This window comes from Corythoichthys intestinalis, chromosome 11 (assembly GCF_030265065.1).
Source record: "Corythoichthys intestinalis isolate RoL2023-P3 chromosome 11, ASM3026506v1, whole genome shotgun sequence".
Classification (NCBI taxonomy): Eukaryota; Metazoa; Chordata; class Actinopteri; order Syngnathiformes; family Syngnathidae; genus Corythoichthys; species Corythoichthys intestinalis.
The window spans coordinates 21,843,724-21,865,272 of NC_080405.1; the positions used below are offsets into that span (position 1 = coordinate 21,843,724).

The 21,549-nt window shown below is 38.0% G+C and overlaps 2 protein-coding genes across 2 annotated transcripts; both read right to left on the reverse strand.

Moving 5' to 3' along the window:
* Nucleotides 1-2,473: 2,473 nt before the first annotated feature.
* Nucleotides 2,474-11,519, reverse strand: eef1g (eukaryotic translation elongation factor 1 gamma). Its single transcript, XM_057851262.1, has 10 exons — nucleotides 11,416-11,519; nucleotides 10,559-10,717; nucleotides 10,373-10,436; nucleotides 9,259-9,401; nucleotides 8,302-8,445; nucleotides 5,519-5,648; nucleotides 4,674-4,875; nucleotides 4,200-4,372; nucleotides 3,501-3,625; nucleotides 2,474-2,807 (listed from the first exon to the last, which is right to left on the reverse strand). The coding sequence occupies exons 1-10, from the start codon at nucleotides 11,425-11,427 to the stop codon at nucleotides 2,649-2,651; spliced, it is 1,311 nt and encodes a 436-aa protein (XP_057707245.1). The 5' UTR covers nucleotides 11,428-11,519; the 3' UTR covers nucleotides 2,474-2,648.
* Nucleotides 11,520-12,370: 851 nt separating this feature from the next.
* Nucleotides 12,371-20,386, reverse strand: polr2g (RNA polymerase II subunit G). Its single transcript, XM_057849301.1, has 8 exons — nucleotides 20,067-20,386; nucleotides 19,760-19,869; nucleotides 16,545-16,704; nucleotides 16,256-16,306; nucleotides 16,103-16,168; nucleotides 15,267-15,338; nucleotides 14,992-15,025; nucleotides 12,371-13,247 (listed from the first exon to the last, which is right to left on the reverse strand). The coding sequence occupies exons 1-8, from the start codon at nucleotides 20,076-20,078 to the stop codon at nucleotides 13,234-13,236; spliced, it is 519 nt and encodes a 172-aa protein (XP_057705284.1). The 5' UTR covers nucleotides 20,079-20,386; the 3' UTR covers nucleotides 12,371-13,233.
* Between the last annotated feature and the right edge of the window lie 1,163 nt (nucleotides 20,387-21,549).

Below are 21,549 nucleotides of genomic sequence, written 5' to 3' on the forward strand. Positions count from 1 at the left end.
AAGTCACTGCGGGGCACTTTTTCATAGAACTGTCATTTGGGTACTGTTTGACAGTGCACACTCCTTTTTTTTGGGGGGGGGGGATCTTGGATCATCATGAGTTACTTATTTGTACTGGGGAAAATATTTATGCCCTTACCAAATGCCACATTCTTATGAAACTGCAATAAACGTGGGTGTGGATGAAAGCACATTTGCTTATTGCCAACAGACAAGTTTAGTGTTTGATTATAGGTTTGAAAGCCATAAGAACTTTGATTGTGACAATGCTTGATGAAAGTCATTAACTTCTAAACCACTTGTCCTTTCAGGGTTGCAGTGCTTTATACCATGCTAGCTCACTATTGACATAACACAGGCCTGTCTTCAAGAGTTAACAATATTATTAATACTTTTGTTAATCGCAGGCTGAAGGTAGCTCCAAAGCAAACGACAGTATAAACAAATAACTTGTTTTATGCTCGTTACAAAACCTGATCTCAACAGCCATACAGCTTTTCAAAACTAAGTATTGGCTGCTCCCCGGAGGAAGTAGTGAGAGGTGCAGGAAAAGTTGACAAGCTCGCAATGTTTTTCAATTTTTACTTTAAAAAAAAAAGGGAAATTTCCAGAGGTGGGTAAAGCAGTAAATTTTACTCAATAGTAGCGTTACTTCAAAATAATATTACCAAAGTAAAAGTAAAAAAGTTTCCAGTGAAAAGAATACTCAAGTAATGAGTAACAATGTAACTGCTTATATTTTTGTTTTATACTTATATGAACTGTTATGATACATATGGTATGGTGCCAGGATAGAAAAAATAAAAAATCATAGCTAATCTGTACCCACAGTTTACTCATCTGTGGGTACAGATGAGTAAACTGTGGGTACAGTTTACTCATCTGTACCCACAGATTACTAAACTGTACCCACAGATTAGCAATCTGTACCCACAGATTACTAATCTGTACCCAGTTTACTAAACTGTGCCCACAGTTTACTAATCTGTACCCACAGTTTAGCAATGACCCGGAAACAGTAGTCACTCCGAGTCCAAACGCCGAGGGACCGACCGAGCAAGCATCTGCACCATTTGCCCTCGGCGAACAAAGGGGTTTTAAAAGGTAACTATTGCACGTTTTCTTTGGTAGGCGTCTTTCAGGTGTCATCAATCAATATGGCATGTTGTATTTGCACATTTTCTGTGCTGCTGTCGTGTCCATGCGTGCCTAATTCAAGTAGTGTTCATTTGTGAGTTAGCTATTTTTAGTAGCCACATTAGCGGCTACTAACACACAACATGCCATATTGATTGATGACACCTGAAAATGTAGATGGCTACCAAAGAAAATGTGCAATAGTTACCTTTTAAAACCCCTTTGTTCGCCGAGGGCAAAAGGTGCAGGTGCTTGCTCCGTCAGTCCCTCCGCGTTTGGAGTCCCCGCCAAACATTGGTGACTACAGTTTCTGGGTCATTGCTAATCTGTGGGTACAGATTAGTAATCTGTGGGTACAGTTTACTAATCTGTGGGTACAGATTAGTAATCTGTGGGTACAGTTTACTAATCTGTGGGTACAGTTTACTAATCTGTGGGTACAGATTAGCTATGATTTTTTTTATTTTTTCTACCCTGGCACCTGGGGGGCTCCGTAGTACAATAACCTATGACAGAAAAAAAAAAAAATGGATACCATCGAGAGAGAAAAAAAGCAGTATTATTCGTCCAAAGATCATGAGTGCCCTCTAGTGTAGAAAATGGTTCCTTTGTTTGAATAGGAAATACTTTCCATACCAATTACTATTATTAAACTAAAAGGATCATATCTACGGTTTTCCATTGTCAATCGGTTCCAAATAAAAACTGGGAGATTTAAATCCGCGCTTTCGCTTCATGTTGAAGGCAGCGCTCTTTGTAAAATACTTCATTTTTCTACAGTGCTTTAAAGATGCCATGTGATTGAACAGGCTGGCATGATCATAGAACGGCAAGCTTGCGTCAGATTGGTGCAATGGAGTCGTGGGATTATTGCTGCGATGTCTCATTGGTGAATTTGGTAGAGCTACTCTTGGCATCAATGGCAAAAAAAATAATCTAATACGTAGATTAAAGAGGGAAAATGTAACGACTCTTGAGTAGCCCAAAGTAGCGAAGTAAGTAGCGTTTTCTTCACAAATCTACTCAAGTAAAAGTATGGCTGAGTAAAATTACTAAGAAGTATATTTTTCTCAAAGTTACTCAAGTAAATGTAACGGAGTACATGTAACGCGTTACTACCCACCTCTGGAAATTTCAAATAAACATAACATGGACAAAACTTGAATTCTTGGGGCATTGCACAACTGGAGCATTGTAGCTGTATAAGGAGGTTTCACCTCTCATTCTAGCAGGCTTCATCAGATCATACACATAGATCAAGAAAGACAACGAGATCTAAGTTGAGCATGGTTGCATGCGTGAGTCAATTTTTTAAAAAGCACAATTGAAACTTAAATAGCATTAATGAAAACCCTTTATTTTGTAGGCAACAAAACAAGATAGGGGCCACAGACAAATCCAAAAGACCATCAGTTTTAGTTGTAGCGGAACCTGGTGGTGAAAAGTGTCTGATGGGAAGCATGGCGAGCAGAGGCGCAAAGTGCTTTTGTTCCAACTGTCCCACTGTCCACTCATTTGAAGATTTTTCCCTGGTTGAACTTTTTGCCCACATGCTTGAACTCTCCCTCCCATGCAAAATATTCCTTCACCATCGTCTTGCACTCATCACTGTTTGGATCCAGCTTGCGCCAGTCATATGACTCATAGTCGATTTGCCAGTCGGGAGAGAGCTGGGGAGTGGAAAGAAACACAAAGCACTCTTTTGAATATCTGTACACTGGCCTCAGGTTTCGAAAGCTTGTTTTGCAACAGTCAGATGAGCTGGTTTGTCCAACAACATAACTTTGCACAATGAAGGGGGGGAGGCGGAAATTGGTGCGCGACATATCTGGAATTTTAGCCTTAGTCTGAATGATTGATAGAAGAATTACAAAGCTTGTGCAGCGTGTTCTAAAACAAGGGGTCTACCAATGCAGGAATCGTATATCGGCCGTCTGATGTGTATTCTCAACCACCCTGTGTTCCATTTTGATGCTTTGAAATGTGACCATAGCATGAACCAGCCTTTTAACTCACTTATTGACCAGAGATGACTGGGATGAATATGATCTTAATTTACTTTCCCCCTGTCAGATTAAGACAATGTGCCACAATATGGCACCGCCTTGCCCAATGACTGGGGATGGCACGAATTGGTTGCGGCACACCAATAAAGTGCATGCACAGTTATTTATAAACTATCCGTTCATGAATGCAGAAATGTAATTAAATTAGTTGTTTCACATTGCCGTATCAGTTGTGAATGTGGAATTGTATAATTATGCAGGTTTGATGATCTAACCACACCAAAAATAACAAAACGGTAACAAAATATGACTGGATGATGACAAGCCATACATTCCGCAGTTGTCAAGAACACTCACTGTGAAGGCCAGGTTTTGGCCTCTGAAGACCCAGATTCCAGAGATACAGCTGTCGTTATTATCACCAAACAAAAGAACACTAGCAAAGGCATTCTTTCGCAGTTTGTCGAGGCGCTGAAACATCCCTGAGAAAGACAAAGGTAGTGTTATAATTTAAACCGATTGCCACGAACACAATCTGATACAGACAAGAGGGTTGAGATAGTCTTCAATTTCCGTTTGATGACTTGGATGAACATGGATCCCATGTGCTCAAATCCTTTTTATTTTTGTACCCACAGCATGAACCAGCCTTAAACTCACTGAAGCAGAGATGACTGGGATGAACATGGATGACTATTCATCTTCCCTTGTCAGATTAAGACCTTGTGCCATGAAAGGACACAGGCTTGCCAAATGTAAGGGGAGTCTAACCGGCAGAGACATTTAAGAAAAGATACATTTTTGATTATGGTAAAATTTTATTCGACAGCATTATGTATTATGTGGATTTTCACTGTCACCGATTGGTGATCTTAACAAGACTCAGACTTAGAAATGAAGTATGTTATTTTGCCGAATGGAGTTTTTTTTTTTGGGGGGGGGGGGGGCGATGATTGCTGCAAAACCACAAATAATTTGCTTGCACACAATAAAAAAATCCAAATTCCTTATGATTTGGAACAAAAACAATTTTAAAAAGTTTTAATTTAGGTTTACCTGAGATAAGGTTGCAGCTTTTGAAGACCTCTGCAAGTTCGTCTGAATATTTGTACTCTGCATACCAGATTGAGTACCCCTCCGGATCAAAGTTTTCCCAGAAATGGGGAACGGCTACTGTTAAGGTTTCCTCGTTGGAGTACTTTCTCTTGAACTCGTCCATGACGAACGTGCTGGAACAAACAAATAAGACAGCTGAGTAATATTTAAATAAATGTGCTAAACTTGCCTGCTGAGGATCTTTCAAGGTGTGATATCAAATGTGACCACAGCATGAACCAGCCTTTAACTCACTTAACCAGAGATGACTGGGATGAATATGGACTCATGTTTTCTCTTCCCCCATCAGATTAAGACTTCGTGTCACAACCAGACACAACCTTGCCCAATGATGGGGGAGGGAGATTTTCAACTATATGTATAACATCATTTCAACTACGGCCACCAATAGACTCAACTTGTACTCCTCCCTACCTCTTTGGCAGCTCTGCAAACGGGTCCTTTGCTTTGGGCTCTGCAGCCAAAGCAGCATCACAGTCATCCATCTCTTCTGGTTCAGGCTTCTTTTCCTCCTTTTTCTTCTCTTTCTTCTCCTGAGGTTTGGCTGCTTCTTTTCCAACCTTCTCTTTCTTAGGGGGTGCCTCTTTCTTGGGCTGTATTTCAGCAAACTTTTTAGCTATTGCAAAAAAAAAAAAAACAAAAAAACAAAAAATTGGGGGTTTCTAAGACAACAAAATTAAGACTGTCAATAAAAGTCATCGACTTAATTTTAACACATAAATAAGCTGTCCTTGTGGAGGTGTCCAAGTCTTTCTGTAGATGGCAGAGACACTTCAGCCACGTTATCTATGCAAGTTAATTTCAATCATACTTACATTTACCAAATAGCAAAATTTTAAGTTTGTCCTTATATGTGACAACCATCTTGGACCAGGAAAACAAAATTCAATGTGCATATCCTTGGTCCCATGAAAGAATGCCATAATTGTAAGCGTAGTAAATTAAAATAATTCTTGTAAAGTGTTTAGTCTACATGGAGTATGTTCACAGGGTCAACAGACATTACACCAAGAGTCCACTTTCGAAAATAGCTGCATCATGTGACATTATTTCAAATTGTAGTGGTAGGTGTCCGATTCTAATTTTACTCCAGGAAGAAAAATGAAAAATAAATTAGCAAAAATAAATTAGCAAATAGAACCAAGTTTCATTTCTTTACCAGTCTGAGCTAATTTAAATAGTTGACTCATTGAAGTGACCTTTTAAGGACCATATTAACCTGAAATTCCTAGAATATATTATTCGTAGATGACACGCACCATCAAACTGGGCCATTTTCTCACACAGCTTGACCTCCCCGATGACAGTTTTGAACTGGGGCTGGTTAACACAAGTGACAAACCAGCGGGTCACGTTGGGATAAGGCTGACGGAAAGATGGTTCAAGGACCTAAATGGGAGAGACGGGAAGCTGTCTTGTCAAACAGCTCATTCACACACACACAAAACTTTTTCATCAATAGTATTAATCTGAATTTCATTGACAGTATGACCCTACGCGGTCAACATACAGTATTAGAGGTGTGCAAAATTTCCGATTCTTAGATTATTCGTGATTCGGCCGTGGAAGATTCGAGAACGATTCACAAACATCTAAATTCCGATTATTGAAATATGCGAAGTAAAGCGGAAGTACACAACACTCAGCGCGCCGCGCGGTCTTCGGGACGGAACGGAGCGAGAGTAGCTAAACATCATGCTTCCCATTACCCGGCCCCTCGGGTAATGCCAATGCTCAACTCACGGCTCTAGCTCAACTCATGCAACGAGATAAAAAAACACAACAACATACCTGACTGCTGCCGAAAAGCTGCCACAAAGTACATCCATATAATGTTACGGTGGATATCATTTATATAGGACTGCAATATAGATTTGGTAGTGATAGCAGCACATCTACAAAAAGCTAGATGCGGGCGTTATAAACGGCCACCATCTTAAAGCAGTACACTTCCCTGCAAGGCTGTTGTAGCGAACCTTCCAAGCAAACCTAATTAACTTTTTATCTAAAATACTCCTAAATCGACTATTGACTTGAATCTATCTTTAAAATAGTTTTAAAACTTTCACATGTCGAAAGTAGACAAAAGGGAAATTATGGAATAACGGGAGCAATTTTAACAAATTTAACGGTTGATTCACAACATTAAATTAATTGAATGTAGTTTAAAGCTGCTGATACAGAATGGGGACTGGAGTTTTTTATTTAATGTTATTTTTGTATATTTGTTTACTGCTATATGTTAACCTGATACTGAAAGAGTAGTGTGGTTTAGCCTGAGAGTGTTTTTGAACAATTTTGGAACTAATGTACAAAACATTAAAAAAAAAAAAAAAGAAAAAAAAAGGAGGGGGGGTGCATCAATAATCGTTTTATAATCGAATCGGAGCCTCTGAATCGTAATCGCAATCGAATCGTTAGGTGCCCAAAGATTCCCAGCTCTATACAGTATATTGTGCAATATTCAGTTTGCGCCTGGCCGTCACAATGTATGGACGAACAGAGCTGGCTCTTGCATTTTAGCCATGAAGCGAAGAAACTAGGGCTGCAACTATCAAATATTTTAGTAATCGACTGAAAATCCTATCGATTAGTCGAGTAATCGGATAAAACATTTTTAAGTAAAGAGCAATTATATATATACATGAGAAAACAAGACATTTCATCTAATATTGAACCATTTTCAGTCAATCAATGTCTTTATTTTCGATGTACATTGTTGAAAACAGCCAACAATTGACTCTCGGATGTGACTAGAAATTAAAAAAAAAAATAATAATTCACTGCTTTCACTCCAAAAACTTTTAGGTCTTGTATATATATATATACATATACATATATATATATATATTTCTTACCTAAAAATGCCATTACGCTTGATAACACACATCACTTAAAATTTAGGCGTTTTTAAGTTAGTCTAAACTGCAAGTCCTGAAAGGATTTTGAGTTTTTGCAGTGTTCAAAATAAATGTATTGTAACATATCAGGTTATAATATGGCGGGGATATTTGCATGCGTTCCTGAATGCACCGCGTGACGTGCGGGGGTGCGGGAGGTGCGGGAGAGCGAGAGACGTCCCTTCCTCTTGTTGTCGTTCTACAAGTTCCCAAAAAAAGAAATAATTGCAACCTAACGAAGTGGGTGACTCTTTGTCAACGTTACAGTATGATACCTGCTGTATTGGAGCACATTAGGGACCAGTGCTACTTGGGTGTTTTATCCAGCAATGACTACCGAGCTAAAATTGACAGTTAGCTTTATCATATTTTCATTTTACACCCTCATCACTCTACAGCACTATGTTTTTACAGATTAAATAAAGCCTGTATGTAAGAAACGTTAGCCACGCATCGACAGCGGTCTTAATAGAAACCTAGCCCTCTGCAGGGCTAACGTTACGTGAGCAAGTGACAGTAACAATCTTATTTATTAGCGCTGAGAAGATGGCGGCTGTTTACTAACACCGCTGACTCTGTCATTTCGCATCTAGTTCAATATACATGTGATATCTATGAGACGCATCAGATGCTACCTGCTACCACCATACCATCATGTGGGCTAGTTTTTAGCAACATCAGAGTAGTTTGTAGCGGCTGTCGGCTGCAGAAAGGTTTTTTATACTTTTTTATTGCTTCTTCCTCTACGCACGTGACATCAGCGCGTTGTCCCGCATTAAAAGTAGTCCGGGCAAAACATGATACTTAGAGCTGGCAAAATTAAACGATTCAACTACGATTAAACTAAATACATATTAAGCCGAATTACAAAAAAAAAAAAAAAAAAAAAAAAAAAAAATTTTTTTTAGGAACGTATGGAGATTCATTTGATGAACTTCTGAAGCTTGTCACGCCATTCATATATTCACAGCCCTCGACATCTAGGACATTAACAGTCCTAGACAGCTGTAGATACAAAATCAATTTGAACTGGGAGGATGGGAAGTGAAGCGATCAATCCCAGTCATTCTTCCCAGCCAAAATAGATTGGAAAGCAATTGTCATTAATAGGAGTGAATGAGTTTATACTGTATACGGCTAACCTGCTTGTACAGCCACAGCATGGAACAAGCCACAGTGATGTCAGCAAGGCTCACTCTCTCCCCAACCAGGAAGGTACGAGTGTTCAGGTGTTGGTTCAGCACTGCTAGCACCTTCTTCACATCCTCCTTTGCCTGCTCTGTAGCCTGGGCGCACAAAGTATAACTAAAATGATGGACAATCATGACAAAACATGCATTGCTAAAGACAACAGAACGATCAATGACTGATTTTTTTTTCTTGTTTTCCAACCTAAAAATACATAAACTAACCTAACTCAGTTTTAGGGGTGCCAACGGTACATTATTAGGCTAAGCAATTATCAAATTGATCTAAATGCAAAACATCAAATAACACAGTCATCTTATAAATTTGTTTTGTTTACATGACTGGTATTGAAATGCTGTGTTTTTATTAGTTTAGCTTAACTGTAACTGTATTAAATGTGCATGTATTCTTGTATTAAGCCGATCAAAACTCCTAAATAAGGGGAAACTAAAGGCAAACATCATGGTTTCTACTTTCTAATGTTATAGTCATGAAATGCAATATTTACAACGTTAGTTGGGACCACAGTATGAAGCATCCTATATTCTACTGAATCAAAAAATGATTGGGATGAATATGGGCAAAAAAAATATCTTCCCAGCTGGGATGAATATGGACACCCGACTTTGTGACATGTTCAGGAAACGCACGTCACACTTCAGGGTTTGGGAAGTGGGATCGACGAAGTGCTAAACTTGCTCCACGCAAACTGTTGTTTTAGTTATGCATTAGAAATAACTCGTTTTCAGGAACTCAAAAGTTTAAAATTGTAAAATCCTCTTCATTAGCCCTTTAACGTGGTCTAAATGATATTGCCAATCGAGAAACGTGCTGGAACAGAAACAACATTCTGCTAGCCCACACACAACAAGCAGACTTGGAAGTCATTTTTTTTTTACCATGCTACACACCTGCTTGTTGAACTGCATGATTCCAAGAGTGGGAAAAACCCATGTGCTGGCTGGAGGGACAATCTCTGAGTCAGCAAAGCTCACCCACTGGAGGACCTGAGCTGAAGTCTGGGGTGTGGTGCCACGCAAGACATCATTGCCCACTGCATTTGAAGGGGGACAACGTTGCGGTGAGATGTTAATCAAGTCTGTACGATTTAGCGGTGCTTTCACTGCCACGACTTATTTTTCAATTCTTTATTCAACATCTATGTTCAAATGTGACCACAGCATGAACCAGCCTTTATAACTCACTGAACTAGAGATGACTGGGATGAATATGATCAATTTGCTCTTCCCCTGTCAGATTAAGACAATATGCCATGGCATGGCATTGCCTTGCCCAAAGACAGGGGCTGAAAATTGTGAGGCGCAAACAAAGTCCACATACCTAGTTATTACAGGGCAATGAATGCTTTTATCCAAAGCTGAGAACACATTAGCAATGTCCCATGGTCTCATTTCAGGGGCTGCACACTGCGTAGGCATGTCCGTACAGCGCGGCGAAAGGGCACTGCACTACGCTATGCTGCCGACAAAGGTAGGACCAAATGAGGCTGTCTCCCCTTCTGTAAATTCCCTGGTTTATATGTCGTTTTACTATAAAATTTACAGTCTAAGAATTTCATATAATTTGAACCTCAAATAGTTGAATGTTTTCATTGCATCAAGTAAACATTACTAAGCAGTAAATCACTGATTTTTAATTAAGATTGAGATTTTGGTAATTGCATGGATGTCTAAATAAGTAAAAATCCAACAGTTAAAATGTTTTTGAGTACTTAACACGCCATATCGCCAGTAGATGCCGCCTTTTGATTACTTTCAGCTGCAGCAGCAGCGCCACACAAATCATTCGTGGCAAGGTTAGCAAGATGGTAGTAAACTGTAGTCGCAAGTACAAATCGTTGCAAAAGGGCTGAAAAGGAGTGTGTAAAAGCAGTGAAGGAGTGCGGACCCCTTCTGGTTTTAGTGAATTGGGACAGCACTTGGCACAATACTGTGACATAGTCCTAAAATAGACCTTTCACAGGGTGCAGCCCCTGGATTGAGATACAGATATTGAGATACTCACAGTAATGAGCAATGGCGTTACTCTCAAACAGACAAAAACCGTCATCTCCCTGGTAGGCAGGTACCTGCAAGTAATTGGTTGATAGTATTTATTAAAAGAGCATGGCCATTTTGGTAAGACTGTTTGGTCAAACTAGTTTGTGACTTAACCATCAACAATCTCAGATTTTGATAATCAAACACCAACCTTGCCCTGGGGGAAGTTTTTAAGGAATGCAGGGGTACGGTTCGTCTGCCCGAAGGTAAAGGCAGGGGCACTGCTGGCGACTTTGAGGGTGGCGCCGCTGTACTGGGCGGCAATTTGAGCCTTGAAGGCCCTCCAGTTCTCTGGATACGTGAACAGAGTCTAAAAAGATGAGGGACAAGAGTTTGCCATCAGTTGACCTTTTGCATGTAATGGAGGAAACTCGAAAATAAAGCAGTTGTTTATATTCTGTTTGAATTAACCATTGTACCATTGAAAGATAGATGTATTGCCTATCCATAGACTTAAAGAACTAAAAGCATTACTTGCGCTAATAGATTATTTCAATCAGGCATGTAGGAGGGTGACCAAAAAAAAGTTCACAGATATTTGGGGTGAAACCCAGACAAAACAGCTGAAATTAGGCTTAGCATTTTCTTTCAGGTACCACATACAGTAGCTAGCAAGCACGTCTCCCCTGCTCTTGAAACCCAACGTTGTATAAAATTGTAATGTATAAAAATTAAATATTTAACATCAAATTTCATGTTCAACGGATAAATTAGCTCAATTTGTTTTCTCGACATTCAAACAGCAAACGTGGCACAAGCTTGGGCCGGGAGATGGGCGTCATTCACTGAATGCAACGTCAGTGCAGCAGAGGGCTAACATTTCATCACGGTGCTCCCGAAATGAAGTTTTACCAACAAATACACTATGATTTCGTGGCCTAGGTATCACACAACAGAGCCAACGTTGAGTAGAGTCGTGTGACGACAGTGATTGCCGAGATTTAAGGCAGATTGAAGAAGATGAGGTCCATCAGTATAAAATTCAAATCGACTCTCCATTTTACTCACCCCTGCCGCCATCTTCAGGAGAGAGAGAAAGAAAGACGGCGCGATCTGATGACGTATTTACGCCGAACTTCGCGTCAGAGACGTTTCACTTTCGAAAGCAGCGTGTCAAGCGAACAAAAATAATAATAAAAAGGGACAAATTCATTTTGAAACAATTTTCAAATACTTATTGCGAAACACATAGATCTAATTTCAGCTCCATATCAAAGGTTTATGTATAGTTCCGAGTCTACAGTACTTAAACATTATAAACAAAGGAAGTTAATCAGTCAAGACTTTTAATACAGTACTGTATACTTTATGGCCTAGTAGGTCAAAATAAAGGTCCATCAAAGCCCCTTTTAGATAAACATAACACTGCTTCTGGGGTCCAACATTAATGTCATGTCCTTTGGCTGCAAAAACTCGGGACACCTCAACATCAGACGAGTGGAAGTTGTTACAGTTGCAATTAAAGCAACTTTTTTACTTTCTCAAGGTGTAGTAATCAAATGGCCAATCACTCATGTCCATGGAGCATATTGTGCCTGTCCATTGTAAAACACAAGTTAAAACGTTCATGCTGTCATTTTCCCCAACTAGCCTGTTTTTTTTAAAGGGTTTTAATGTCTCTGGATTTATTGTTTTATTTGTTTTAATGAGTTAGCGAGACTTTTTTTTTTTTTAAATCTCAATTTTATTGTATACCATAGTTCTTTCCTGCCTTTTATTTATCATGTACTATATTTTGCTTTGTTGTAAAGCAATTTGAGGACCTCTCAGGTTTCTATAAAGGGCTATAAAAACTGATCTGATGTCCTTTAACTTGTGTAGCCTTATTTGCTGATCAAATTTTACTGTGTAAATATTAAAAAGTGGAACACACAGTCGATTAGTATACATCATATTCAGAAAAAACACTATTGTTCTGAGGGCACTATAATGAAAGAAAAAGAAGACCAACAGATATGAGAACATTTTTATTACTGTCTGTAGATCACATAAAAAAATAGTGTAAAAATATAAAAATTATAGTTAAATATGCCTAAATCAAAAAAGTAACATGACTTGCAAGAGTAATAAAGGAATAGAGGTTGCCAATAACATTAATGAACCATGCCAAATCAACAAAACGAACACAAAGAAAGATATTTTGAATAAGTGGTGCAATCCACCACTTTAAAAAGAAAACTAAGAATAAATTGATTAATCACAGTGATGACGGAAATAGAAGTGGCTACCAATAGCATGATTACTGGTAACTCCCTAAAAGCACATACATGGAAAACAGATTTTGGGTAATGCAGGCCACACTTGTATACCAAATGTTAATATTGTTGCCTAAATGTATGGAGGAACAAAGCTGCTAAAATAAGTAGAGAAAGAAAGAAGAAAATAAAAAGGACTATAAATAAAAAGATGATTCAAAGATTAAAAATAAATGTGGAAATTAATTAATGGTAATAACAATCAAATGTTATTTCTTATTCTTTAATTTATATTTATTTATTTCCAGATTTATTTTCAATCTTTAAATTTTATATTTTTGTATTCATAGTCATTTCTACTTTCACTTATATCTATTTAGTCATGTATTTATTTTTTCATTTTGGCAGCTTTGGTCCTTCATATGAGTGACCCAAAAAGTGACATCCACTTAAGTGGACACCAGGTCTCAGGCAGTTTTAACCCAGACCAGTTATATAAAAATGAAGCAAATGAAACATTTACTGAGGCTCTATTGCCACTAAAAAACTAAAATAACTAACCAACTAAAAAAACAAAGTGACTACACTAAAACTACAGTAATAACTACTTTACTAACTCGTCCATTGCAGTTCAGCTCACGAGACCTAAAAAAACAAAGAAAAAAAATACTCTCAGTTGTTATTATTAATACATAAAGTATACATTTTGTATGCTCATGATTACTTTTACACATTTGCTGGTTGGAAAAAGTGTTTGCCCCTTAAGTCCTTTTTTTTGCTGGTTTTTCACACCTAATTGTTTCAGTATTTTTTTCTTTTTTCTTTTAATACTAGTCAAAGACAAGTATAAAATGCAGTTTTTATTGATAAGGGAGAAAAAAATCCAAATTTACATGGCTCTGAAAATTGACTGTGTAAACACAAAATGGAATGTCTAAATTAAGATTTATATAATTAAGGGAATGTGGAAAAAGTGATTCGGGGCAATCACTTTGAGTACTCAGTTTTCTAATGGGAAACATGGCATTTTGACGGTTTACAAACATGCCTCCTCCCTCCAAAAAAAAAAAAGGAATCAGGAAAGGAGCAGACAGTTTTTCACTCCACTGGATTTACAGTATAATATGTTATATTCACAAATGTTTTGCATTGTTTTTCCACCATGTACTACAATGCAGCAACAACCACTTCCTATATTCAAAAAACTAAGGCTAGGTTCATACTGCAAGTCTTAATCCACGAACACGATTTTTTTTTTTTTTCCGTGTTTTTCCGACTCGAGTGACGCATTAACTTGACGGTCTGAACGGGAAAAAGTCGCATAAAAGTGGACCATTTCAAATCCGATCTAGGTCACTTTCGTTTGTGGTTAAAATCCCGATCTGGGCAACATTTTTCCAGAATTGATCTGAACTGTCAAGGCCCCCAAATCGGAATTCATGCAGCAATTACGTCAGCAAAGAGCGAGAGAGACAGGGCGCTACGGTAGCGGTGCAGCTGTGCATTAGTGTTGGCACCTAGCTTGAACGCGGCTTTTGGGAAAAGGACGGGCTTGACAACAGTCATAAAAAAATAAAATGGGTTGAGGATTAGCCTGAGAATGCTCGGTTTTCTCTCGGTTCCAAATGAGCAATATTTCAAGATTGCTTACACGACGGAGGGTCGGGGCAAACTGTCCGTATGTGTGTGTGTCTGTGCGTCATGTGTAGTAATTTGCTTCGATGCTCCTACGCATGCAGGTCAGTTTGCTCAGTGCATCTCAGACTGCGAATTAGTGCGCATGCGTGATATTTGAACAGGCTCAATGGTTATGGTTATGGTGTTATAATGGACAAAGGCAGTCTGAACGGGCACGCCAAAAAAATTGACAAAAGATATGACCAAAAAAATCATAATTGTGTATTGAAACCTACTGAATGAACCTAGCCTAAGATTCTCTGAGAAATGCCCATGCGCAGCATGGTCCTTTTTCTAAGGATCTATCCAGATAGGAAGTTTACATGGCCAGATTTTCGGTTGAGAAAAGGGTTAAACCAGGAGAATTAATTATGTTTTTAATAAACATAATACAAACATATTAGGGTAATTGAATGTGTTTACATGGCCCTGCATAACTGGGTTACTGCCAAAAACAAGTATGAAAGGGTTACAGGCTGAATGTAGACGGACTTTGCATCTAAAGTACAGTATTATTTGATTTTTTTCATCCACTAAAATCCTTTATAATGAAAAATTTAGCTTTTGGGAGCAAATGCTGTAAAAATGTGTTCAACCAATATTATTTAAATACAAAGCTTTTAATGTACTTATTTCAACTGATTACTACCCTAAAATAAAACCTAACAGTACAGTAACAATCACAATGCATTTATGTATTCGGACAACTCACCAAGATAGTCATCCATGAGGGATCCAATTGCAAACTGAAAAACACAGAACATTTTATCACTGGTTTTGTACAGGTCTTAGCACCCCCCCCCCCCCCCCCCACCCCTCTCAGTTTCCACTACATTGGATCAGTCCATCTTAGTGTGTGTCTGCAGAAAGTATCCAAACACCTAACCCAAAGTACCCTAACCTCAATACCTTAACTGCGCCTCTGCATACAAATAAGGCATTGCACAGTATAGACCGATTTTTTGGGGGGAAGAAAATAATACATACAATATCATTTTTGTCGACTCTCGTTCCCACAATCTTCAGCCTGATCTCATCATCTTGCTGGATCACAATGTCCTTGAAAACAAACAAAAAATAGAACTTAAAATGGTACAGAAATTATGGAATTATGATCAATTCAAGAGTTCAGAATAGATATGGACTGTAGGTGGGGTTGAGAGACAGCATGCCTGTTATGGATTGTCACTATTGGTCAATCGTAGGACATATCACAGTGAAAAAAATGTGACATGCTGGATTTTCTGTGTGGTGTTTGGGAGGTATCTTAAACGCCAAATAGGCAATCTTGAGGTAACACTGCTTGATCTGTAACTTCTAAATTCAAAAGTCAGCCAACTTTTGTCAGTAATGTCAGGTTCAAATCAAGCTGCAATAGTTTAATCGGAGCTCGGCATTAGTCATCCCCCACACCTCAATCTCTCACGACACCCAGGGGACCCATACTGCATACAACTCATACAAAAGTAATGTTAATTAATGAAGAAAATCTATGTTTATGAACAAAGAAAGTATGTTTGGGGGAAACTGTGGTAGTTGCCTTCATTTTTACCAGAGACAGTTGTTTTCTTTTTGTTAAAGTAAATCTAGTACTTCAGTCAGTTCTGAATCATGTCAGTGAAAGGAGTCTGAGATAATTTCACTGCAGATACATGATTGTGATACTGTAGGTTGGGTAATTAGCCTTATGTGTCAATATAAAGTTGCAAGGACTGCTAAATTAGACAAGTCATAAAATGATGTAATTCTATCATCGGGCCCGTGGCAGCAAGAAGAACAGTAATTTGATTTTTACATAATAACACATACAGTCTATATTTTACCTCATCAACTGTCTTGTAACATGGTGGATTAGAATTGGGATCAAACTCCATTTCTGAAGGGATGGACTGTAAAAAGAGTTATCCTTTTAGAGGACATAGGATAACGTTTGGTGTGTAAAACGTGGCAAGTAAAAAAAGTCAAAGCCGACTCACGTGACGGGAGATGAAACATGACATGGGTCCAATTTCTGTGAACAAACCGACCTAGAGAATGATATGAAAAAAAAAATTGAAATAAACATGTGGTTCATCTAAACAATACAAATTTGGCAATTTTTTTATCAACCTTTCATTTTCCACATCAGCCAACTCATTTATAACCACAGATAAAACCAAAGCTTCATCGATAATGGAAATATGGATATGTTTTCCAGATAAAATGCATTCACGAAAGTTTAATGGATAATACCACCGAATATTTATACTGTTTAATTCATCTCACCTTGTTAACCTGAGTCACTACAGCATCCACCACTTCCCCTTTGAATGGCCGGAACACAATTGCCTTGTACTTGACTGGGTACAAAACAAACCCTCTGCCCGGCTGGATGACTCCTGCGCCGATGTTATCAATGGTCGTGACTGCGATGACAAAACCATACCTAAAAGAGAAGCATGAGTAATTGCAGTGTATTTCAGTGCATGATTTTTGTAGGTGCTCTCCTTTTTCTAGTACTAAAAATGCAGTAATACTCAGAATGGAAACATTCCACGCATTCCAAACGAGTTATTAATCAAATAAAACCTGACCCTTGTACGGCTGCTGACTTCACTAACATTACAGTCACAAACAGCTTGGTCAGCCCAAGACCAAGAAAACTGTATACTTGAACTCACCACAACAAAAGTGCCGAAAAGAATGATGTGCCGGTGTAGTTTGCATGGCAGAATTCCACTGTTAATTAGGGGTTTTTTTGTTTGTTTTTTTATAAGTTGACCTTTGTGCAACAGGAAGAAAATCACTCTTACAACCCTAATGTCAGTGAAGTTGGATGTGTTAAACGTAAATGAAAAACGGATGCAATGATTTGCAAATAATGTTCAACCTCTATTTAATTGAATACACTACAAAGACAAGATATTTAACCCACGTTGTTCATTGTCTTAGCAAATGATTATTAACTTAAATTTTATGGCAGCAACAGATTCCACAAGAGCTGCAACAACTCCTTTTCTTTTACCAAAAATGCCATGACAGTCAATTTTGCCACTGTGTTTCATCACCTTTTCTTTTAACGATAAGGAATACATGGACAGCCTGTTCTAAAAATAGCTCCCCACCAGTGAGGAGTGTAGCTGAGGTCATCACTTTTTTTTTTTTTTGCAAGCGATAACAAATTTTCTCATTAACCTTTTAATAAGGTTTCATGTTCATTCATTCAAACAATTGTAATACAATAGAGGCTTTCTTAAATATCCAAGTTAAAAATAATTATTTCCTTCTATCCAGCTATTTTCTATAGTTCCTATCCTCCTTTAGGGTTGTGGGTTAGTTGTCATGGTTGCCACAAAAATTGCAGGCCACATTTCGACAAAGAACAATTTGTATTCAAATTCAGTTCTATTCCAGTGGACGATTTAGTCGATTCTTCAGTTAAAACATAAAATGTGTATTTTTGGAAAGTGTGAGGAAGATTGTGTACCCTGAAGTAAATCATGCAAGTACAGGGAGAACAGGTAAACTCCACACAGGAATACACAAGCAGATATTTATATGGCAAAACAAAGAGCTGTGAGTAAATCTTTTTTCTTTTTGCCTGACATTACCTATAAAGTTGAACAGTAAAGTGCGTAGGTTTTTCTCCAATTATTACAGCATAGTACCCCCCTTCTATGATTCTTAGTTTTACAACTCTAAATTGTCCATATGTGTCGTTGTGGTTCTTCAACTGTATATTTGTCCGAACTAACAACCAGTCCAAGATGAACCCAAATCAGCTCTGATTGGCTCAAGGCCACCCACAACTATTGTGAGAACTGGCGGTACATGGAAAATAGTACGGGTGTCCCGACATTACTTTATCCTGCACAATTGTTGTAAAGTAATGTCTCAAACAAATTACGTTTGAATATTCTGTTTTAAATAAATAAACGTGTATAAAAAATATATATATATATATATATATATATATATATATATATATAGATATCGGAAATTCCAATAATTGCAGTAACAGCAATAGATCTTGAAAGATGTGGATTATTTGTTGATTTGTAACCTTAAAAATTAGAATTTCAAACAAATAATAATACTCTTAATCCAATCATGTGATGGAATCAGGGACATATAAAATAGATGTTACTTATTTTCTCAATAGAAGAATTAAGAAATAGAATCTTAAAAGTTTAAATGTTTTGAAAATGTGTATTGGGCAGCATGGTGCGTGAGCAGTTAGCATGTCGGCCTCACAGTTCTGAGATCAAAGAGGTCAAGTCTTCCTGTGTGGAATTTGCATGTTGTCCCCGCACCTATGAGGGTTTTCTCCGGGGTCTCCGCTCTCTGGGGACTCCGTTTTCTCCGGGGACGCCGTTCTCTCCGGGGACAAGAGGTCAAAACTTCCTGTGGAGTTTGCATGTTGTTTTTGTGCCTGCGTCGGTTTTCTCCGGGGACTCAGTTTTCTCTGGGGACGCTGTTTTCTCCGGGGAGTACCTTTTCCCTGGATGCTACATTTTCTCCGGGGACTACATTTTCTCTGGGGACAAGGGGTCAAGCCTTCCTCCGTGTTGTGCCCGCGCCTGCGTCTCCGGGGACTCTGCTTTCTCCGGGCACAACCCCTGTGTGGGTTTTCTCCAGGGACTCCAGTTTCTCCAGGGACACCACTCTCTCTAGGGGCAAGGGGTCAAGCCTTCCTGTGTGGAATTTGCATTTTGTCCCCACGCCTGCGTCGTTTTTTTCCGTAGACTCGTTTTTTTTCCAGGGACTCAGCTTTTCTCACACATTCCAAAATCATCCATGGTAGGTTGATTGAACACTACAAATTGTTCGTAGGTAAAACTGTATGCGTAAATGGTTGTTTGTCTAATTGTGCCCTGCCTGCTGCCCAGTTAGCTGGGATAGGTTCCAGCACTGCCATGACCCTTGTGAGGATAAGTGGCACGGAAGATGAATGAAAATGGTTACTGGTGGTTCACCTTCCAAAATATGTGTGTGTGTGTGTGTGTGTGGGGGGGGGGGGGGGGGCATATTGCAGCATTCCCATTAACCTTTTACAATATTTTGAAAATCTGTACTGGTGGTTGTCCTAAAACAACTAATTCACTCACAGGTGTTTGCTTCTGATGGACATACTAATACAATGATGTTATTCTCCAAATAGATGGCAGTAAGTGGATTCGTTCAAACAGCATTTTTTAAAAGTGTATCTTCAATCGAATATTTAGCTACACACTGTTAAGTTTCTGGAAATATACCAATTCTGAGTTGGTTAAATTTATTTTTTTAATTTCCTTGCAACAATTTTCGTGTCAATGCTGTTTTGTATAGCAACTGAATCTCGTCAAATTAAGGTGTGTTCTATAAGGTTGGATTATTTCATTAATCGTGGTTAATTAGGGCTACTCGACCCTTGTTGATTTACATTCGACGGACAACAATTCAGCCGCAGAGGACCGACGGGGTACGTTCGTTTGTTTTCGGAATCTTTTGCATGTACTTACTTTCCGGTACAAGTACCCTCCACTTCAGTAAAAAGCTTCTGCTTCACTGTATTTAAGAGGTTGGGACCAAAGTACCTTGGGTGAAGTAAAATTTCATGTTCCAAAGATATCTGTGAACATAAAAATGCAGCATAAATATGAGTCAAATATGACCCAGGCTTGCTGTAAAATATTTTGACCCTACAAAATGAAAGTATACTCTTTTAGTATTCACTCAACATTGACCAGCCATCCATGTATAACAAAGTCTAACACTTTGTAATATTGATTTTAACAACCGTGTGAAAGGATTAAAACCCACACTTACATGATAAAACATTTCTTTTTGTGCTCAGTTTGTTCTTGATTATATTCAGTGAATGAACGGTAACGTTTGACTAGAAGATGAAGCGAAACTACCTCCAATCTACTCCAATTTATTATTTCAACTTCGGCGTTCGACGGTGATCACTTCCTTTTACTCAGCATTTAGAACATAATTGATTCAAAGCACGGTAGAATGTAAATAGTAAGTCCATCTAATGACTTCATATCAATAATTTATGTAGAGGTTTTGATGCAACGAATATTATATTTTGCGCTATATGATTCTGTTAAAATTAAAAACATTTATAAAACGTCACAAATGTATTTTGAAAAACTCCATGACCCGGAAAAAGATATTGGCTAACGTATTTGAAAGAATGTGTCGAAAACCGTAAAGCAGTAGGAGAAGACGTAAATCAGGCGCACAACTGTGACGTAACAAAAGATCGCCTGATTGTGTGACGGATGGGAAGAGGGGCAAGGGGTGCGCCTCATTCAATCAATATTCATTAAATATGATATTTATGTGTTTCATTTGAAATACAAAAACACAAACATAAATCTGATATCCAGTTGCTAAGGAGCGGGAAGCCGTAAGATAATAAATTTTGACAATTTTAGATTAAGGGGTTTCAAAAAGGTTTGTTATCCAGTGGCTATTTCATCCCCATTTACATTTTTAGCAAAATCGGTCGGCTTTATTCCCTGGTTCCTTTTTTTCAGACAAACTACCAATCAAACTTTCATCAAAAAGCCCATCATGCATAGAAATTTAGCGTGACCTTGATCTACATTTTTTGCCTGACAAAATGTTCCTCTATAATAACTTTGACATAAGTGTTAGAAATAACGTTCTATTCCTTCTTACATGGAACAAAAACAAACATGAACCACCGTATTAACCTATTTAAAGAATGTGCTATGATGATGTATCGGGCAAATTGTATGGCTACAATTTTCCTCTATCTTTGAAATATAAATAATAAATTTCTTTGTGCCATTTCAAAGCGCTTGATTCAATTTAAAGTAATAAGCCACTTGAAACATGACAGGGAAGTTCTAACAGAGCCTATTTTTATGTTTGATGGAATATAATTTGGATATAAAGCATTGAAATTACAATCAGGAATAACAAATCTGTCCCAAGAGGACCCCCTCCTCCCAAGTTTACTTTAGAAAATGCTGTATTATAAATAAAGACAAACTACAACAATATTTATTCCAATAGAAATATTTTAAATTGTATACTGTTATGTATCTGGCTGTTTACACTACAGTCCTTTTTATGTTAGTGCCTCTTGCTCCTTCTATGGTATTAACATAGACACAATTTCTTTTTTTTCTGTGATAATAAAAAAAAGTTCTGATATTGTGCTGTATTTCTTTAAAGCTTCCTAAACGCCTATACTTTTAATTTGAAATACTTTATTTATTTTAGTCTATGTTTCATTGTTAACCATGTTTATCGTTGGTTATCATTTTTT